The 22,013-nt window shown below is 42.7% G+C and overlaps 2 protein-coding genes across 4 annotated transcripts in view; one reads left to right on the top strand and one right to left on the bottom strand.

Annotated features, from left to right (window-relative positions):
* Positions 1-3,237, top strand: part of lzts2a (leucine zipper, putative tumor suppressor 2a) — a 35,650-nt gene extending 32,413 nt beyond the window's left edge. For both annotated transcript variants that reach the window (XM_047602334.1, XM_047602335.1), the window contains 2 exons: positions 99-203; positions 322-3,237. In XM_047602334.1, the coding sequence (XP_047458290.1) occupies positions 99-203; positions 322-504 (288 nt within the window). In that variant the 3' untranslated portion in view covers positions 505-3,237. The remainder of the gene's footprint in view (positions 1-98; positions 204-321) is intronic.
* pdzd7a (PDZ domain containing 7a) lies at positions 2,090-21,893 on the bottom strand. 2 transcript variants are annotated; one of them, XM_047602333.1, is made up of 17 exons: positions 21,025-21,893; positions 20,236-20,573; positions 19,864-20,114; positions 19,028-19,165; positions 18,701-18,875; positions 18,151-18,327; positions 17,539-17,686; positions 15,658-15,718; positions 14,530-15,057; positions 12,356-12,511; positions 11,616-11,776; positions 10,650-10,741; positions 10,472-10,563; positions 10,252-10,320; positions 7,591-8,256; positions 7,310-7,410; positions 2,090-4,491 (listed from the first exon to the last, which is right to left on the bottom strand). In XM_047602333.1, exons 3-17 carry the CDS (start codon positions 20,054-20,056, stop codon positions 4,327-4,329), a joined length of 2,922 nt encoding a protein of 973 aa, XP_047458289.1. In that variant the 5' UTR covers positions 20,057-20,114; positions 20,236-20,573; positions 21,025-21,893; the 3' UTR covers positions 2,090-4,326. The 2 variants fall into 2 exon arrangements, with proteins under 2 accessions (XP_047458289.1, XP_047458288.1); XM_047602332.1 differs by having other exon boundaries at positions 19,864-20,573.
* Between the last annotated feature and the right edge of the window lie 120 nt (positions 21,894-22,013).

Here is a 22,013-nt window from a genome sequence, read left to right as displayed (position 1 = left end):
AAATTCTACACACTGGTCCGTTAACGGAGGTTGTTCAGTGGAGTATGTTTGCAAGACATCTTTTACAACTTAACTGGTACAATTTCTCTTTTTCTTAGGTGGATAGGCTGAAGGCTGAGCTCATGTACGAGAGGAGGACTAGTGAGGAGCAACTGTCACGGTTCGAGGATGAGCGGATGGTGTGGCAGGAGGAGAAGGAGAAGGTAAAAACCATCTTGGCGACTGACTTTTCATTGGTTTCATTCATTGCTGAGATGTGTTTGAAAACTTATTCTGATTATCCTTCCTAATTAATTCCATACCGTTCTACCCTCAACTCAGGTAATCCGCTACCAGAAGCAGCTGCAGCAGAACTACATCCTGATGTACAGACGCAACCGCGATTTGGAGCGAGTCATGAGGGAGCTGAGTCTGGAGCTGGAGAACAGGGACATGGAGGACTACGAGGTCCACAGTGGCAGCAATGACATCCACTTTGAGGAAATCACTGCCACGGAAATCTAAACACACACGCAACAATAATCACGTGCACACAAACACGAAAAAACAGAAACCAAACTTTGAACTGCGGGCCAAATACTGCACTATCTTCAAAAATGGCTTTACCTGGACCACGGAGCAAGCACTCACTCGTCACTGTCAAAAGAGGAGATCTCCCAAAGGTGCAATGTTACTTCCTGTTAACAGAGATGTACTCCAATAAATCCTTAAAAGATGTCTCCCATGGCATCCTTAATGGGACTTATTCCACCACAAAGCCAGCACAAAGACTTCTCTTCTTTTGCAGAAGCAAAAGCAGCAAGAAAAAGTGTTTCCTTCTCAGACCACACTGAAATCAGGGTATTGAAAATCGATTGGAACTTAATGCAAAAAAAAATCTTTATCACATGCAGAGCAATCTGGTAAAATCACAGTCACAACTTTTTATTGGTAGCACACAAGGTTAAACACCCAGCCACCAGCAAGACAGCAGACTAATTGATCATCACCAACACTGGCTGTTAATATTGACCTCGACCCTCATCCGGACTCTGTTCATTGGCGACTCAAACAAACCACTGGAGCGCTCCTCCATCTCCAAATATCACTATTAACATCTGCTGTTTTATAGTTCAGATTGTCGAGGCTTCATTGCAGAGGTCTCAGCGGCGTGCAGAGGAATGTATTGTGAGAAGTCACTCCACAGACATGCAGTATAAATGGCAACGAAAGAATCTGCTCGCCGTGGGAAACATGGAATAATTTTTGCACAACTTTTCGATCTGTTTTTTGTCTTGGACACAGCAGTTTTCTTTTTTTTTTTAAATCATTAATCTCACACAGACTCATTTTGATTCTTGGCTTGCCTACATGTGGACATCCTACTCTGCCGTTTCCCGGGCTGCGGAGGACACACACAGAAACCAATCGCTCTAAAGGAAATGCTTTATTTGAACTCCGCTCATGTTTTCCAGACCACCAACAGCCCCGCCATTTCACTCGATCATTGTGTCAAATCGCTCAGACAATGTGGCGGGCTCTGACATAAACATTTATATTATTTAGCACTAGGTAGCGGACTGTAGCATGGCAGATATTACCAGGAGACTGCTGATTCCCCCTCTTTCTGCTTTCTTTCTGCTTCTTACTCAACTATTTTTATAGCACCTCAGCGGTTGGTCAACTAAAAATAGAACATATTTTCAGTATTACAGTTTGTTTTGGAGATTTAAGCCAGTGTTTGAACTGTAGGCATGCTTGTTCAGAGTTTCCGTTTATTCCCCCCACTCCCACTCTTTTTGTAGCTCTTGGCAAACCAAAGCCAAATAACACTTTCAAAGTCTTCCTAGCCCCCCTCCCACCCCATATCCCCCCTCCCACAGAGACTTTAACCTTCACTGACTGCTTTACAGGTAGTGTGACTGGCATGTCTGCATGTCTGTGTTGAATGAGATTTCAGAATGAGCTGGTTCAGGTAACGGTGAGATGAGAAGATGCAGTAGCTCCTGCACTGAGTGTCCTCTGGGGCAGGTCGAGGCACCAAATATAAACCAGTGAGGAGCATGTCAACATTTGAAGCCGTGGGGTTTTCTTAACGGCATATGCAGGGCTGTGTATGACACTGAGCATGGCGGTAATGGGCTGCTGAGAACTTTTATTTTGCAAAAGAGTCTATATCGAGGAATAATAGTCAAATGGAAATCTATATAAAGGAGGAGATGTTGTATATTTTTCTATATATAGCACCCGAAGATATTTTGTGGTAGTACTGGTATAACTGTGAGTTAATGTGTTATCGCATACCGATATATTTCAAATGATGGATCAATTACAAATGGAGGCAGCAGCTTAGAAGGAGTGCACCTAATACTGTAATGCATGAAAAATTTAATGTTTACATATAATCTGTGTGTGGAAAACGTTCTAATGACCAAACTTTGCAGGTGATGAATACTGAAGGGAAGCGTTTTTTTATTATGTTTTTTTTATTTTGGCCTCAGTTTCGACCTGTTGTCTCTCCATTTCAATTGATCTTTCACTTGATTGTCAGTATCATACTATCACACCGATTCATGTCGTCATCGTTGGGTTTTGCCTTTCATTTATAAATGCATGAGATATATACCAATTTGAGAGATTTGTTGCAAGCCAAGAAAGTGTTACGTTTCCCATACTTGGAAAACTCAGCCGAGCTGGATGGAGCAATATTTTGTGTGACAGCACCACATTAGCTGTGGTTTGTGAGATAATGAAAGTTTGAAATGTGCATCGACTGTTACAGTAAAGCCACGGGAAGGGACTTGAAGTGGAACACTCACTCTGCTAACCAGACATAGACTGTTACTTACTCACCACATATTAACCACAAGCACAGGTCTTGCGAAACAAACCAACTCTCTCACCGATGGTGTGCATCTTGGACTTCCATTACTCTTGTCATATCTCAGTTCTCTTCATTGTTACATAACCGTTTTCTTTGTAAATATGTAAAACACTAAATAGTATAACAGAGTGACATTGTCTTTTATTTAGACAAAAAATATCTATTTCAAATGTAGCCACTGTGACTAGACCAAAGCAACGTAGCACATTTCTTGTTTTTTTTTTGTGGCATTCTTTTTTTCATCCTTTTTGTTTGTTTACGTTGTGTCTTCATTAACTCATGTTGTATGTAGTTGTCCGTGTATATTTGTATGTGTACATTTCTTGTACAAATTACTGTGTTTTTAATTAAAGAACAAGTTGTCACACCTTAAAGTGGCTGTTGAGTGTTTACCTGAGTCATGTGTCTGAAGTCGTTGGTAATACCAGAGGCATGCACTCATTCCCTTTCATCTTTAAAATTTAATAGCATGCCAGGAAACTATTCACCTTGAGCTTTTTTAGTGCTTGTTAAACCACGATTTAGTAACATTTCATCGTGGTCTGCAGAAGTAAGGCACTATGCACGCTACTTCCTCCATATATCTCCCCTGCCCTGCTTTGATTCAAACTGTGCCACTGGCATCCATGTCCCGCGTTGCTCACTGACATGTTTTTCCAGCTCCTCCACATGTCTGCATAAGCTCCGTCTATAGCATGGTGTAATTAAGCCTCTAAAGTGGCGGATTGCTCCAGAGCACAAGCACTTCTGCCAGAAAAACACAGCACAAAAATACTGACCAGCAAATTGTAATAATCCCTGCTGACATCCTCTAAACCCAAACTATCAGTTTTGACATAATACAGGGGTTTAATCTGGGTATAAATCTATAAACCTCATAGCGCGGGCTGGGGTAATCTCCCTCTGGTGGGGCTGTGGGGCCGGGATGCTCCAAGTAAAATGTGCGGACCACTGTCGGGCAGTGATCGCAGGTCACTGTGAGGTTGCCACGTGTTGAAACAGTGGCACAATTTTAACCAAGTTCATGAAGCATATAATCTCATCATAAAACACCTTTTAGAAAACAATGTTTTTTTTGTGGAGTTAATGTGCAACGTGTTCATAAATAAAACGAGAATGTTATAAAAGTTATACACTTGGAATGTCTGGGCTTCATCCTACATTTCACTGTAGCAAAAGAGATTTATAAGAGTATTCATAATAGTAAAATATATACACTAAAAAGTTTGGACACGGCTTCTCATGTGTGTCCAAACTTTTGACTGATAGTGAACGTCTAAAAAAAAAAGTGTCGGACGCATTTAATCATAAATCTCCTCTCTCCTATGAATGGAGCTCTTCCTGTCCCATGTTTCTTCTTCTTGGGTGAATCCTGTAGTTTATTCAGCCCCACGGGAGGTTTCGTTGTCCTTCATGCCCGAGCAGCGATCTTGCTGTGAGGCACACAAAGTTTAGTCAGCGGTTCAGTTGGGGCTGGTGGAGGTGGAGGGGACCTTGGGGACCTTGACCACAAAAACCATCGGGTCTTTGGCTTTGTTGCTGAACGCGCGGCGAATCACGTCCACGGCGTGTAGATGAGTCACTCCGTGCAGAGATTCTCCGTCGACGGACAACAGTTCATATCCTGCCTGCAAAGACACATGTAAATGGGTAATATGAACACAAAAACCCACAGACTAAGATTTAATATTGTTTATATTGAATGATATTTTTTTGTTTTCGCATGTTTTCATCCCTCTGTAGCAGTTAGTACAGACAGTTCCCATAAATCTGCAGTGATGGTGTCCTTTAGTGAGAACATAATTTATGCCACATTAAATTGGGGCTCTCCCATTACTTTATTATATTAACACGGAAGGCTGTCACTGGTGCACATGTAAAGTTTCCCCTTCAGCGCAAGGTTACTGAAAAAAAAATAGAACATGCACCGAAACAACCGCATACACACACAGCTAGGGCCGTTTGCTTGCCGTTTCCTGCAGGATGCGAACAAGAGAGTGGCAAATCTTTGGAGCCCCGAGGAGAGGAACTTCCTCTGATGTCATGTGCATTCGCTGAGGATGCACCTGCCTAATGTGCTCAGCCTCAGCGAAGGTTAGAAACACATAACACAGAAATGCACAAGGCCGATGGGCCATTGTTGTATCTCCACCTACCGCGTCTTTTTTTCCCCTATCCCTTTTCCTTTCCAGTCATTCGACACAAATAGACTATGTTCCCCTTCATTCTTTACCAACCTATGTAGCATATGTCCTCTTAGGTTTTCCTATGGCTCACTAAACAGTCAGTGATATTCACCGGTGACCTTAAAGCCTTCCGTGCGAACAGTATCAAAAGATTTAGATCCATTTAACCAAAGAGGAGATTAAAAACTGCTTTTCATTTTCCAAAAGTAATTTATCTGAATTAAATAGATCGCACCCTAATCTGTCCCATCCTCTTCACAGCCATTTATGGAGAGCGTTTACAAGGTTCCCTCTTCTCTCTCCAGTGGACATCATGGCCCAAAATTAACATGGCCTGTAAAGATTAGTACCGCTTGCATGGGAGGATGTGTGGCCAAATAAATCCAGGCAGAATGTAGCAGATGGAGAGAGAGCTACTGCCCCTCTGTTAGTTATTATAAAACATGCATGCTCATTTAAACCATCAGCGTCCCAACAAGATGAGTTGTTCTGCTCTGTGCTCTGTTAATGTGTTAACTTTTGCTAATTAGCACTAATCATGAAATACAGCTGAAGTGAATATCCTTATTAATTAAGCCGTCACGCATATTTACTTTGCCCAGCTAGACAGCCAGTTAAACGCAAACAGGCTCTGACAAACTATCTGTACGCATGACCTACAAACGTGACATACACACAAAGCCACATTCCTCAGTAGTTATCATGTGGGCCTAAGGACACAGGATGCATGTTGAGCTGCCCTGGTATCACTTCCCTCTGCTGAGTAGTAGCGGAGAGATAGCACTGAGCTATGGAGCTGATATGGGAAAGCTGACATGCCTGGTTGTCAGCTGTGAGGTAGAAACAACAGATAGCACTAAGGTGCAAGCAAGTATTCATATATCTATGTCTGAGCCAACTGTTCAGAAGGATGCACAGCAACAGCACGAAAAGGAATGGCAGTGTCACTGAGCTGCTCCATGCTGAAATATTTCTTTTCTCCAGGATCTCTAGTTATCTCCCACCTCCAAAGACGCTCGTTAGACTAATTGGTGACCCTAAGTTGACCCTAGGTGTGACCCTAGATTTTTTTGTCTATGTGTGAGCCTGGAGATATCGTCCAGGGTGTACCCCGCCTCTTGCCCGATGTCAGCTGGGATAGGCTCCAGCAACCCCCGTGACCCTAGCATGGATAAGCGGCAGTAGTAGAAGATCAGATGTGTCACACATGGATCCGTGAAGAAAAATCCTCCAAACTTTGGTGATCCCCTGGCTTTTCTTCTAGCACCTCCATGTGGTTGATATTTATGATTTTTAGTAAAAATGTCTTCACATCTTTTGCATGGATTGCCATGAAATCTCATTAAACTTTTATTTAATTTTATTTATATACCGTCAATAATGACACAAATTGTCTCAATAAGCTTTACTCATCCTGAAACATTTAATTTGTATTTTGATGATCGTCATATTTTTGTCACCACCATTAGGTCTGATCCTTAATTTGTCCAAAATAAAGACTTACACTTTCTGTTTTGCTAATTTATCAGCAGACTAACATAGACCCACGTGTCAGCATTTTTATTATCAGGGTACAGCCAGAGTGTAGCTTCACAGAGCTGCTAATATCTCTGTAAACCTGTACACAAGGAGGGAACGTAGTAGTACTAGTATTGTCAGTTGATATCTCACCATTGGGAAACACAAACTGTCCCACTAACACACACTTATCAATTAGAAACCAACTGTTGCGCGTATGTTTTATATATGTCCATCTTCCTTAACTTTCAGCTTCTGGCTAACACGCAGACTTCTATTCATTTGTCCTAATGTGAGTGGTGTTACTGGAATTAGCCTGTGGTTGACGCTAGTGAATGACTCTGTGTATCATGTGAGTTTAAGTGGACCGGGCCGCAGACCGACTGTTAAGGTCCTGTGTAATATATTAGCAATACATTAGCAGACCAGCACCCATGTACCTCATCAATAATGGAGGGGATGAGCTACTTGAGATGGCTCTCCACTCATCTCTTCTCCACTCCTCGCTGCACAGCTTCAAACTCTCCGTCACAGACACGCTCACTAATAGCAACAACAACTCATAAGCACAGGACAGCGGCCTGACAGGTACTTACAATACAGACATGATGGACGTCTGCTTTAGAATCGGGGCATGATAAAGTTCCTCCTCCGTATTTATGATTGACTGATGTTTGTTCTTTTTCTCAGACTTTTTTTTTTTTATGCCCGCTAAAACATTGATGTGTTTTTGGGTGCTCACCTTCAGAGCCTCATTTGTAGATGCAGCTCCTCCTGGGAAGATTTTCTCAATTTTTATCATGGGCTGAACCCTTGACTCCATACCTCCAGAGATACTAATACCTGTAGACGCAGAGGGAAATAACACATTTTAACACGAGAGCGTTCAACTGGTTTTTAGTTTAAGTGATGCCCTGACCTCTACTGGTGGACCACTTTACAATAGTCAGTGAGAAGTTTGCTTTCTACTAGTAAGAAAAAATAAAAAGTATTTCAATTGAGGCACTAAGTGGGAAGGTTTACCTAGCGACTGCTTGGCCTTGGAGATGGTCAACGTGGTGATTTCATACTCCTCAGGTGGCAGAGTTTCTTTTCTTCTCACTTCATTTTGTGAATGTCCATTGACGTGCTGACTCCTCCCTCTACCTGTTGACGGGCTCCTCTCCTTTTGAGGGTCAAAAACATCAGCCAGAGGTGTTCTCCCTCTCCGCTGTGAAGGAACACGTACGCTGACCTCTGTGTAGCCCTCTTTCCTGCTCGGTCTGCTGTAGACGCTGTCAGGGCTCCCCTCCCTTCTTCCTCTCCCGTGGCCGTTCCTCACGGGCGACCTCCCTCGCTCAGGAGCTGCATCCCCTCGGTCAGACACAGACAACAGAGAGACCTCGTCATAACGAGGCGCGCTGTTCTCCCTGGCGTTCGGGGAGCGATGTGGTTGGCGCCCACGCTGGGTGCTGTGTGGGGATTCTGTGAGGAGGAAGCTGTGTGTGGGCGAGGGGCTTGGAGAACGGGAGCGCACAGCGGAGGAGGCGTAGTTGTCCACGGGTACATCCAGGAGAGGGGTGAAGGCACGGGATGGCGGCAGATGGCCTGACTGGTGGCCGGACACACGGAGTCTGTACAACTCCTCAATCAATTGATGCTCGCGCATTGTGTCGTTGACCGGCTGGAGGTGGAATCCGCCCCTGTAGTCTAGACAGAGTACAGAGATAAAAAGTTTAGCTTTAACCCTGCAGGTTACAGGTAATAAAAGTACTAGTTTCATTATATACAGTGGGGGAAATAAGTATTTGATCCCCTGCTGAATTTGTAAGTTTGCCCACTTCCATAGAAATGATCAGACTCTGGTTTTTATGGTTGTTTACTGGTTATGGGTATAGACAGAATATCAGTCGAAAATGCATAAAAAACACACAATCTAAAAGTTATAAATTGTTATGTATTTTATTAAGGGAAATAAGTATTTGATCCCCAAGCACAACACAAGTCAGTACTTTGTAGAGAAACCTTTGTTGGCAAGCACAGCGATGAGACGTTTCTTGTAGTTGGTCACCAGGTTTGCACACAGCGCAGGAGGGATTTTGGCCCATTCATCTTTACAGGCAGTCTCTAAATCCTTCAAGTTTCTTGGCTGCCTCTTGGAAACTCGGAGCTTCAGCTCCCTCCACAGGTTTTCGATCGGGTTAAGGTCTGGAGACTGACTAGGCCACTCCATGACCTTAATATGCTTCTTCTTGAGCCACTCCTTTGTTGTCCTGGCAGTATGTTTTGGGTCATTGTCATGTTGGAAAACCCACCCACGAGGCATCTTCAGTGTTCTTGCTGAGGAAAGAAGGTTTTTGTCCAAGATGTTACAGTACATGGCTGCATTCATTGGCCCCATAATGCGGTGAAGTTGCCCTGTACCCTTTGCTGAAAAACAGCCCCAAAACATGATGTTTCCACCTCCATGCTTAACCGTGGGTACGGTGTACCCTATCATCATCCTCACTCCATGAGGCGAGATTTTGCGGGGAGCTCCAGACCGAGGACAGTTGATGGTCCTTTTATGGGTCTTCCACTTGCGAATAATGGCACCAATAGTTGTCACCTTCTCACCAAGCCTTTTGCTGATGGTTTTGTAACCTATACCAGCCTTGTGCAGGTCTACAATCTTGTCCCTGACATCTTTTGACAGCTCTTTGGTCTTGCCCATGGTGCTGTAGAAGTTGGAATGTAAGAAACTGATTCTTAGAGCAGGTGTGCTTTATATACATGACGAGTTAAGATCAGGAGTATTGGTAATTAGTTGACTGAGCACAGCTGTGTGCCACATGCGCACCAGCCAATCTGTAGGAGCCTGAATTCTAAGTGAATTGTTGGGGATCAAATACTTATTTCCCTTAATAGAATACATAACAATTTATAACTTTTAGATTGTGTGTTTTTTATGCATTTTCGATTGATATTCTGTCTATACCCATAACCAGTAAACAACCATAAAAACCAGAGTCTGATCATTTCTATGGAAGTGGGCAAACTTACAAATTCAGCAGGGGATCAAATACTTATTTCCCCCACTGTATAGAGTAAATGCAGTGATATGAGGGGTCCTCCACCAGTTTAGATGTGCCTTATTATTGCAATGTTACACTGGTTTTATTCCATATATCAAAACCTTTACTATCCTCGAGTTTGTCAGAGATTTGGATCTGTTCATGCAGCAGCAGCCTTGAGTGATGGCCTGTCAGCTTCCTTCTGCTTTCATAACATTGACCCTTTGACCCCTTGACCCGTCACCTCAGAAAGTGAGACGTCTGAAGTGAGACTGTATTGATCGTGTCTCGATGAGTCTTGAATGAGGCCAATGCCCAAAGCGGCTTCATATTGTCTGAGTGTCACACACGTCTCAGTCTTTTCTGTACGCCCCAGAGACGTAACTCAAACTTCTGCTTCAGCACAGGCGCAGGAAACCTGAGACATTTTGTGCACGGTAGTGTGTGTGTGTGTGTGACCGTGTGTGTGCTTTAGATGAGGGTGGGCGGTGAGCTGGCGTGTGTGAATGGTAGGCCAAGGACAGGATATGGCGAGTGCGTGCTGTGTGTTTCATTTTGACATTATAGATATGAAATATGAGGTGGGGGAAGGAAAGTGGAACGTTTAATAGTACAGTGAAATAAAAGAAAAGTCATAAAAGGATCCATGTACCAGGGATGGGGGTGATGAGGTGACGTCGGGGCGTTCCACTGCGAGGGGAACGCAGAGCTGGAGAACGCACTGAAAAAAAAAAACAAAAAAAAACAATTTGCTAAACATTATCTTTCCCACTTTTCCAAGCATCTTTTTACGCTGCCATACTTGTAAAGCGTACTTATGCAAAGATGAATAGAATAAGAATTCTTAAAAAGGGATCCAGCCCTCCACTTACTAGAGCGACTCTTGAGAATATCATACGCCTCCAGCTCAAAAGGCATTACCATGCTGTCAAAGCGGGCCAGCTCGGTGGTAGGTATCAGCATCCTGTAGAGGGATGTAATCAGGCAGATCTTCTCACATCCAAATGGTCATATGCACAAAAAAACAGAATTGTAATCTATCTTTCTCACCTTATTTCTCTGAGAAGTAGCAGTTTCTCTGGCCTGTCCAAGATTGCCAGAAGGGGACGCACTAAATCCTCAACGCCAGTGTCAGATAAAAACTGAGGGAGAGATTTGACAGGTGCACAAATGAGAAGAGAAGGATATTTCTCCTTATTTTACACATGAAGGACCATTTACTTGCCACTCTCTCCTGTGCAGTATCATCCATTTCATATTTACCACGATTCATCTCAACTCTTTCTGTTACTGGCAGCAGGCCTGCCATTAAACACAATATGCTGCTTTTGCCCACCCACCTTTGTGTGTTTCTTCTCACGCTCTTTAATTTTATGCGCTGCTCTTCGCCCTCCTAATTGCCCTTCAGGGATAAATAAAGTTTTTTCTGATTCTGATTCTCATACGGAAAAATAATAATGTTATTTATGACATTACTGGGGTGAGTTTTAAAGTTTTTGATTGCAGAAGTGAGCATTTATAGTTAAAGGAACTCAATCTAACAAAAGACAGCATGCGGACACACTGAGGGAAGTGCAGGATTTAATATTTTGTAGCTATGAGTAAATGTCTTCCAGAAGATGAAGACTTCCAAGAATGGGACTTGGGTCCTTGATACGCTGCATTTATATTAATTATTCACTTATCCACTCCAGTCTGTCTGTCCTTGGTGTTTAATTACTGTATTAACGAGTAAGTCACACTGTGCTCTAGGTTAACTCCAAAATCCACAGGAGTGAGACAAAGGGCAGGGAATCGTCTGACTGTAACATGGACCAAGTCAGACCAACGGATGAGACAACGGCTGATATTTGACCCTAATCGTAAATGACAGGCCAAATCCGTCTTTTGTCACAGCTGCTGCCAGACACATCTATCACAAAGGGACACGGGGAGCAATACTGTGCACTTAAGCCTGCACCTCAACAAAGCGCGTCTGAGGTGCTGCTTAAAGTCTTTTCAGATCAAAGGACTCACCCGCCGACAGTGTCTCATCACGGCTGCCACCTCGTCCTGGCTGAGGAGTCTCTTCGCCATGTCCTCCACATGCTGCAGGGCCTCGAGTCGGGGCAGTGGGCCGCCAGCGCGGGACTCCTTCGGGGAGGTCAAGAGCTGGAACGGACGACCCCTCTCTTTATCTGGGGAGTGACAGAAAAGTGAAAATATGAAGAAGAAAACGTGCAGATGAGTTTTTGAAATTAGTGTAGTTAGTTTGTTGTGTACATGTGCTTAGGAGAGGTGAAGTGTCGCCTGTCGCCTTTTATTACAAAATCTATGAAAAAGAAAATCTCTTTCTGCAGCCAAGGTTTTTAATAATCACTGTTGAGAGGCCTGTGAGGGTAATGAATTAGGATTTACTGTTTATTTAGCTGTTAGTTTATCCTGTTTTGTGAAATAAAATGGGACATAGATCACCGCACTAAGCCATTGATGTCTGAGCAATATTTCTCATAGTCTTTGTGCCAAAGCTGAATCCTCTCACATAGCTGTCTGCTATTTAACCAGACCCTATTTAGTATTGCCATTCATAAACAAACCAACGTATGAATCCCCAGAGAAGAGCAAATTCTTTCACAACTTCACCACAAGTATAATCTAAAAACAGGACAATGTGTATATCAAGTATTTATGTAAATCTCAGATTCATCATCATTACATGGGGTGAAACAACGTGTGGTCACAGCCTGTAGGCTACATCCTGTTTCTGTGACCCTCACCTTTGTCAGCATGGCGGGATTCTGACTTGGAGCGGCTCTTCTCTTTACGGTCTTTCCTAAACAACAGGTTAACAAAGGTTTTGGAGCGCTGCAGGTTGTTTTTTCCCTCCGACGATCTCTTCTCACTCTGTTGCCTCTTCTTCTTCTGTCTGTCCTCTAAAGATGAAAGGAGAGGGGGGAAAATGATCTCTCTCAATTACTTTAATCAGAGCTCACCAACAAAGAAGCAGTGGCGTGTAATGTTTGCAGCAGTTACTTCTTGTTTGTGCAAAAATCTTTCACAAGTCGTGCTGAAACGTCTCCGCGTGGTGTTGAAACCCTGATTCATTAGCCTTTGTTCTGCCCCATGTTTAACTATTAACCAATGACACTGTGTGATACACACTCCTCGCTATGAGCACAGACTGCTCATTTCTCTTCCAGTCAGCTCCTCTGTTCACCGCAGTAAATCTGCCACGGTGGAAAGTAACCCAGTAGTACTGATGAATTGCAGCTACACCATCCTGAACACACCCCCATCAATTGAGAGCATTACACTGAAGTGTCCTTGCTTATATAACAAATGTCCAATCAGCCCTAAGCTTTGCCCCGAGCACCCCTGCCGGCTCCTGGAGGAATGAGTGATCTGGACAAATTGGAAAGGAGAGGATAATAACTCAATAGTGGAGGCAAAGCTCGGATGGATATTTCTCCATATGCTTGTTCTGATTCATTTCCCACAGAGGTGCAACAAGTGGAAAGTAAAGGGCAGTAATTAATCATGAGTCTGTGTCAATGTTGTGCTTGTGCACAAATTCTGTCTGGAGCTTAAGTCAGCCGTGTGGATGTTCCTGTTTGCCTCCTAGACTGATAGAGAGATGAGGGGGTCATTAAAATGAAGCATCCCCTGCAGAAAGAGCCCTGGAGAGGTTTGAGAGTGGATCTCATTACAGTGAGGTCACCGCCTGATTGTTGCCATGCTACTAACCGTGTCATGATTTTGGAAAGGTTGATTCCTCCACTGAGACGGATGATACTGACACTATGATCAACAACCACAATACAGAGTACAGCCCCACCGGATTTATGAGGCCAGTTTTGAATTTGATACTGATACAACAACTGGTTGTGATATATCTGGTCTGTACACTGATCAGCCTTAACATTATGACCACTGACAGGAGAAGTGAATAACATTGACCATCTTGTGACAATTCAGTGTTCTGCTGGGAAACTTTTGGACCTGACACTACTTGATGGCAGCAGCCATCCACAGCAGGATGCAGCCTGACACAGATACACATATGAAAACGCCTTGGGAACAACTCAAGAAACATGAAAAACAGCACGAGGTGTTGACCTGGCCTCCAACTTCCATATTTCTCAAACTGATTAAGTATCTGTCGGATGCACTGGAACAAGCCTGATCCACAGAGTCCCCTCAACTCAACCCATGGGACCCAAAGACCCCCCACTAGCAACATCCGGTTTCCAGACGCCATAGGACACCCTAAGAAGGCCCCTATCCATTCTTTGATGAGTCACAACAGTTTTGGAGGCACATGGGAGACCTGCACAATATTAGGAAGGGGGTCATAATATTGTGGTTGATCAGTGTATATTTGCATATAGTTAAATAATTTAACTATATGCTGCACTCCAGTCGGTAGGATTGTTGTGTTTGTGTCTAATATGCTTTTTTTGTAAGCTGTTACTGAAATGTATGATTCAGATAGATGATATTAACCATGACCTTGTCCTCGTTGCAATTTTCCTGAGCAAACCGGCTGATAGAAGAGGGAATAGTGGAGGAGAATGTATTCTGTCTGTTATTTGATGTCTGTTTCCTGGGCCCAGAATAAATAGATTCAACAAAACAGAGGCTGACCGAGGAGCGTTTCTTTATTCATCAAACTAGATAGATTCATCTATCTTTTTTGGACCATATGTTTCCAGCCTCACTTGTTATGTTTAGACTGTACAGAACTGAAAACAGATGTAGCGAACTCTCACTAGTTCAGGAATAAATATCAAAAAATGTGATTTCTTAACTCTCTCAGGCTATTTTTTGTTCCCTTATATGCTACTTACATGTGATTTAAAATCTAATTAAAAATATGAATTAAAAATAAATGTAATATTTCCTGGACATTATGCCTTAAATCTATAGTTTAACTCATCGGGGCAGATCTCACCTGACACAGTGATGTGGCTCTGGGAACGTCTGATTGGCTTGCGTGGTTTGCTCAGGGCCATAAGTGCCGCCGTCTTAGGTGAGTGTTTCTCCACTTCCTGTTCTCCAGATGACAGTGTCCTCGTCCGCCCGCGTCCTCCCTCTCTGGCTCCCCCCATCTCCCTCTGCCCTTCCCCTTTCCCGTGTATGACTGTGTCCTTCAGCAGCACTGTGGCACCAAAAGTCCGGCTGGTCTCTGCGGTCACCTGCCTCTCAGGGTGTGACGCGTTAGGTGACGGGTGGTCTTGATAGTTAGGTGCTTGCGGGTCAGTCTGCATGGCCGTGTCAGCGGTTCTCTCAGAGCTTCTTGGACGTCGGGAGAGGTCCTCTGTGGAGATGGCGATGTCCACCATCTCAGAGCCGAAGACAGGAGGGAAAAGGACCTGGGAGAGGCCACTGAGGGAGCTGAGAGGGGTGCTGGAGGACAACGAGGAGGCAGAGGAGTTGGAGTCCGAACCCTGTGAGGATGGTGCAGGGATCCCGTTTGCTACTGTAGAAAACAATGTATAATTAGTGAACGTTTAAATCAGTACTCTCAAGGTGCAGCACCTCATGCAAGGTTCCAACTGTGATATATATAATCACAACACGCACATGTGCTTTCCTACACTGTGAATAACATTTGCATGGGAAGCTTCAATTCCTTATTTTCCACAGTCTGCTTTGTTTCCATGAAAACTCGTCTGCCCTCAGATCCTAATAATCCTATAAGCATTAGAGAGACCGAACATGAAGCAGGAGTTCTTCTGTTTCTGTTTTTCTAAAGAAACTCCAAAATAACTCTGCATCTTGACCCAGATGTCAGGTCATGCTCTCTTCCAGACGACTGAGCTCCCTTTGAGCTGAATTAATCCCTGGCTGATTTCAAAAGTACACATATCAAACTGGAAAAAAAACAGAGAATTGGAGTTCTGCTTAGAAACTGAATGACGGGGATTTACTGTGAGCAGACTACACATGCCCGATAATCCACTTTTTGAAGGTTTCCAAGTAACGTCCAACATGTGGCTTTAGAAAAACGGAGATGAGACAAATGAACAGATCAACTCATCATTATTTCTTTCTTTATTTGATCATGGAATCAACTTACGTTTGTCCAGCCAACCATATTCTGCCACCATCTCCTTAAAAGCGGGGTATCTTCCAGCTTCCTGTTGAAGTGCAGAAAAATATTCACCGTATTGACTTTTGACATGACAATGATTAATACTCATTTGAGATCATTTCCTCCAAACAAGGGTATCATGTAAAGGGTCTTTTTGACAAAGAGAGCACCTTTGACAAAATCAGTGTCATGAGTGGGCATGTCCTGAACCGGTGAAAACAAACTAGTAAAATGGAGACGTGAGTTGCAAGAGGAACTGGTTGTGTAGTGGAAATGTGTCGGTTACCTACAGGGTGACTGAATCTGTGGTTTAAATTTTATTTAAGTCCTAAACTTCTTTACGATTTATTTTCTGGGAAATATTCCAAGTGAATCACAATACTTGCAATAATCAGAGAGAGAGATTTAAATCAGGACTGTCCAGCCTCTATTGTTTTACTATGGTCAGTGATGCTGGTAACGCATTACTCTAATCTAACTCTAAGGAATCTAATGTGTTACACTTTCCAAACCAGTAACCAGATTAAAGTTACTTATCCAAGTGACTGTGTGTTACTATTTTTCCCATTTTCCTGACGAAAAAAAAATATTTTTTCTTTCTTCTTCTCTCGGGGAGTGACGTCACTATACGAGAAGTCATGTTCCCAGCATGAGGACAGCCCACATGTAATACCACGCAACGATTGCACACAACTGGAAATACCACCACTATTGGAGGTGCAGCTTGGAGTCCAAAGGGTCACAGGTTCGCCTCACCAGTTTGCTCCCGGGCGCAAAACCAATAAGTTGTTGAAGAAATGCTACCTCTTTTATAAAAACATGTATTTTATTTATTTTCTTAAAGCAACTTTTAATCTAACTTTTTTTACTTTTAAAATCAAGTAATCAGTAAAGTAACTAAGGGTAATCAGTAATCAGATTACTTTTTCAAGGTAACTGTAGCAACACTGCCGATGGTTTACAAAGGTTTAGAAAAGTCATAAGGGAGAAATCACTAAGATATTGTCTCACTGACACACAGCTTGAGGTCAAAGGGATAAGACTCAAGATTTAGTTCCACAAAAGCCTTTGATTCCCAGATGTCTGTTTAAGAACTAATATTAATCCTCGCTCCACTATGTGAGTCTCTGATCCATAACTGGGTCTAATACAGGACAGAAGGAAGGCATGAAATTGGGCTTTCTGTTGATTATAACCTGATCCCAGACTGCCTTTGAATAATGAACGTCGTCCCTGGCGGTTTTTCACACGTGGAACCTGAGATCAGAGGAGTAAAATGAGCATGCAGCAAAGCTGGCGAACTAAGAGAGCGCACATATGCCCACTCGGGTACGCCATGACACACACGCTCCCATTCATACGCACATACACACTATTCCTTTAGAAAAACGACAGATTAAGTGGCTGCAGCCTTGTACACATGTATGCACACATGGATAGACATGAGAAATTCAAGGGCTGAAAGGCAGCTGCCAGAAGAGCTGGTGTTGTTTTGTCAGCACCTGAAGCTCAAATCAGCTGTTACATGTAACGCTGCACAAAAGCTAAAAACGCCACTTCAAATGCACAACGGAATAAGGGAATCTTTTTTGAAATCCAACCATAAGTAACTAATTTCTAGTTATACAACACGCTGTGTTTAGATTTAGCCTCCCAGAAGACATTGAGCAGTGCCAGAATTTATTTGGAGGTGATTTCTTTCTCAAAAAAGCCCAAAACGAACACTGTTTTTAGCTCTGATTTGTTCTCATCCAACTACTAAAGGAAATTTTTGTCTCCTTAGCCGCTAAACTTTTTTTTTGTTGAAAACTAAAATTGCTGGTCATAAAAACGATGAAATCAGGTAACGTAAAACGTGTCTCTCACCCTGATGGTCAGCATGATGTGGGTGTGGCTCTTCAGTACCTCGACCGCGTTGCTATGGGTGATGTCATCAAAGCTCACCCCGTTGGCAGCGAGGATCTGATCGCCCATTTTGATGCCATGCTGTTCGGCAAGCCCACCTGGGTCCAGCCTAGAGACAAATGCAAACTCAGAGGTGTGAATGAGCAAACTCAGGTCACTTTCACAGCTTAAGGTTATGCCTGAATTCTTTTATTGGTACTTGTGTCAAACTCATTATTGTGTATGTTTTAATTGTTTCCATGTTTGTCTTATTCCCACTGAAATCACAACAACAGAGTTGTTTAATTAAGGCCTGGCTGCTTTGATCTAATACAGAAACAGAAAAAAATATAACTTGAAATGAGATTATGATGAGATGTTTAATTAATGTGGTATCGCTACCTCTTTCTAGCACAAGGACACTTTAGCAGAGTCTGTTAATATCGGGTTCTATTGAAAGCACAAACTACAGCACACTGCTGCTCAAATTAGTTTACAAAACCTAAATAAGATTGTTTATGTGAGCTGATGGTCTCTTTGGGCCAAAACAAGCATTAACTAAATGTGTTTCAATCTCAAGTTTCGCGTTCATACTTAGAAACATAAATCCCCAGTCCGAACTCTTTGCCTCCTCTGATGTTGAATCCCAGACAGTAGTCATCAGATGTTGTGAAGAGATGTACAATCCTGCGGAGAGCGCTGTCTGAACTGGCCTCTGACGGTGTGCGACCGCTCTCCTCCACGACCATCCGCCGGTGAATCAGATCCACCCTTCTCACACATGGACAAAAGAGGCAACACATACAGAAGTGAATGCACAATGCTTTCACTTTCCCTGCAGAAGTCAAGCCTGTCAGTATCTTTTAATCAAATAGCAATAAAGGTCATAGCGGTAATCCATCCACTGCTGCCACATGAAACCAAGACACAGTATATCCCAAAAGAAAGACAGTCATACAAAGGTCAGTGGGTGATAACAATGTTATAGTTTCTATTTTACATAGAAATGGTCATAGTAAACTACACAGTTAAAGGTAAAGGTGTTTAATTAACTATGGAGTTAATATAGAGTATCAATATTTAACTACAGATATGGGATATAATTTTGGTTATATTTCAGCTTCATTTAGTTGATTGGTCTCACCATGTGGTCTTCTCCTTGGAGTAGCGGATGCCAGGAATCTTGCCCACCCTTCTCACCACCATCCTCAGCCTGTTGTTGCCTGTCAGGACCTTCACAGCACTGCTCATGGTGATGCTCTCCAGGCTGACACCATTCACCTCCACCACCTTATCGCCCACAGTCAGCCCAGCCTGCGCTGCAGACACAGGTGGAACTCAGCACAGTAAACAAGCGTCAATATCACATGCAGACAAAAGACCACATGCCCAGATTTAAGCATATTAAAATAAATTAAAAAAAAAAAAAAATTATAGACAGGATGACGAAACACAAACACTTCCTCCTAACCTGCAGAGCTGTCATCTTCCACCTTGCTGACGAAGATACCGAGGCCGTGTTCAGAGCCCCCGCGCACACTGAAACCCAAACGCCCATCCGGACTCTTATCTACAGTCACTGTGTGAATGTCTTCACAGTCATCTCCTCCTGCAAACACGACCACACAACTCTGTGACATGAAAGGTCGGCACAGTCTGACAGCCAACTGTTGACAAGGGTTGCAGCGTGCACAAGAAAATACTTTGGTTTGGAAATTCAAACCTGAATTAAAACCAAATTAAGAAACATATGTACAACATATGTCCTTATTTCAGTTACGCACTGAAACATTAGTGGGTTTTCAGATATTTTGCACAAATATCTAATAAACACAGCCAACAACACAACACCTTTTCAAAATTTGAAATCTAATCTATTTCTTCAAACTGTATGTAATTGGTTCCCAAACTATTCCACACCTTGAGTAAAAACAATGAAACATAATGCGTCACATAAGCATAAACTATATGATGGTGTTTTTTGTTTTGTTTTTTAGTTTTGACTGATCTGCTGAATATTATATCAGTATATTAATGAACTGTTTAGTGCATAAAATGTCGAGAGAAAAAAAACACAGAAAATGACACGGCCCCAGTCAAGAGAGACAGAGAGAGAGACATCTTCCCTTTGTTTGTCTGTGATCAATGGAACTTAAATTATATTGAGTTTATTATCAGAGGAGAAAATAAAAAAAACATCTATTGCCCAAACTAAAACAAGTGACTATATTTTTGGCTATGCTGTGAAAAGAAAAACTGTCTCCGTTACCATAGTAACATAGTACTGTCATTGTGTCCAGTCCTCACCATCAACGGGTGCATTGATGAGAATGACCCTCCCCATTGGTGATGAGGACCTGCGTCTGTGGCGCTGCTGTTTCTTCAGCATGTAGCGCGTGGTGCTGTGGGAACCCCCATTATGGCCTCCGCTGTTAAAGTGGGGGTGCCCTCCTCCATTTGTCATCTCCCTCCAGGCAAGGGAGTGAGAGGAGTGAGCCATGGTGTGTGTCTGGAAACTCTTCCCACAGTCATCCAGGCAGGAGGATATCTGGAGTCGGCTGTCAGGGTGGAAGAGGAGCAGCAGGGGATTTGGGGAGAGTTGAAAGTATGGTGGAGGACCAGACTATTTTAGCTTCGCTCGCCCAAACTGCATGACAAAATACTGATGTTAGTCCTCACCGGAACAGTCAAGTTACACCGCTGTTACAGTAGCATCCCTATACTTTGTAAGCTGGAGCCACACAGATAAATAACTACTCATTAACAAAATGTGACAAAAATAGTGCTCCATGACTGTATAGCAGATTTTCTAACTGCCATGGTCCCATGATCCAAAAAAATGTGTAGGTTAAAGAAATTGATGTAATCCAGTGACTTCCCCCGCAGCCTCTGAATCCACGTTGATGGAGTCCATGGCGCCTGTTTTCTCCTGCTTCAACTGAGAGGCTGTGTCTGTCTGCCGAGAAGTCAGCAGTGCATGGTGATTCCCCTCGGGTCATGTTTAATTAAACGGATATCTGTTTTGGGAAGAATATGCTGTGATGAGTAATGTGGACTCAGAGTCCGCAGATGAAAGATGATAAAAAAAAAAAAAACTGCTCCACAGCATCGGATTAAAATACAACAAAACACGTATCTCACTTTGACTTGTGTAAACATACGTCGCTCATTGAAGGTCAGTGTTTTTCTATTAAACAGCACCATGGACAGCGACAATAAGATCGTGTTCTGTACACAAGCATTTGCTCTAATTAATTCCGGGTATACGTTATATTCCATTCAATTCCTCACAAACTAAACTTTTTGACTATTTTTTTTTCATTACCTTGCTATAAATAACAGCGACATTTGCAAGTATAGCAGTTTTCCCGTGAACTTAATCTAAACTTATACCTGTTGATTCCCTGACGTGTTGCCCTCAGGTAATTGTATCATCGTGGCATTGTGTTTAAAATAACAAAGAATTACCTGCTGTGTCCATGTTGTGCTGGATGAGCTCACCAGTCCACCTCGCTGACGCATTAACGGACACATCCGGAGTATTAGTGCCACCTCATTTGTTCTCCAGGTGACCACTATTGTCTTAAGCCTTTTACATAAGCCCCCGCAGCTGTGCATCCATTACTAATGATTAAGCACACTAATTACACAAACGTTAGGTAAGAGTCGCCCGAGTGTTTTGTACATCATCCTAGCGTAAACATTGTTATTAATGAGTTAATAAAATCCATATTTCTCAGGTTAAGCTGCGAAGATGGCCAAAAAACTGAAGCGCGGATCTGCCTGCCTGCATTCACTGAGCCGGTGAGATGGGTAAATAACCCCACCCGGTGGCCAGAGTCGTCACATCACAGCGTTCATGCAGATCTGACTTAATCCCTATTGATCAGTCATATTAATCACAGTCAACACACTGCAGCTGAACAGGAACCAGTGACCTTATTTGTGCAGTAGCTTTGCTGCATGTTTTCCTTGGATTTTGTCTTAGCCGAGGGGTTTGAATTTTGTTCGAGTATAGGACTATATATTGTCTTCCCTGTGTCAGGTTGAGGGCATGTCAGCAGGCAGAAAATATCAGTCTGTCATACTGTGTACTGAACGCTGTACAGCACTGTATGTATTACAGTTTTCAGATTATTTATGACAACTTTATTATTATTATTAATTAATGCAAGGTAATATAAGTGCAATCAATAGTTAAAAAATAGTACAGAAAATAGGTAAATGAAATTAAATTGCTGCAAAGCTGGGTTATTTCTGGTTCTTCTAACATCTTTAATGACTGCTGCATATTTGCATAAACACACTTCAGAATGTATTAGCTACTTACATACAACGATAATATTTTTTAGTCCATGTAAACTTTAAACCCAAACTACAAATATTCATCAAAACTTTTATTAGTTATTAGAACTGCTGAACTACTTTATAACGTAGAAGTGCTTAAAAACACAAAG

This window comes from Mugil cephalus, chromosome 13 (assembly GCF_022458985.1).
Source record: "Mugil cephalus isolate CIBA_MC_2020 chromosome 13, CIBA_Mcephalus_1.1, whole genome shotgun sequence".
Lineage (NCBI taxonomy): Eukaryota > Metazoa > Chordata > Actinopteri > Mugiliformes > Mugilidae > Mugil > Mugil cephalus.
Note: the sequence above shows the minus strand (reverse complement) of the source record. Positions and strands in the feature narration are given on the sequence as shown.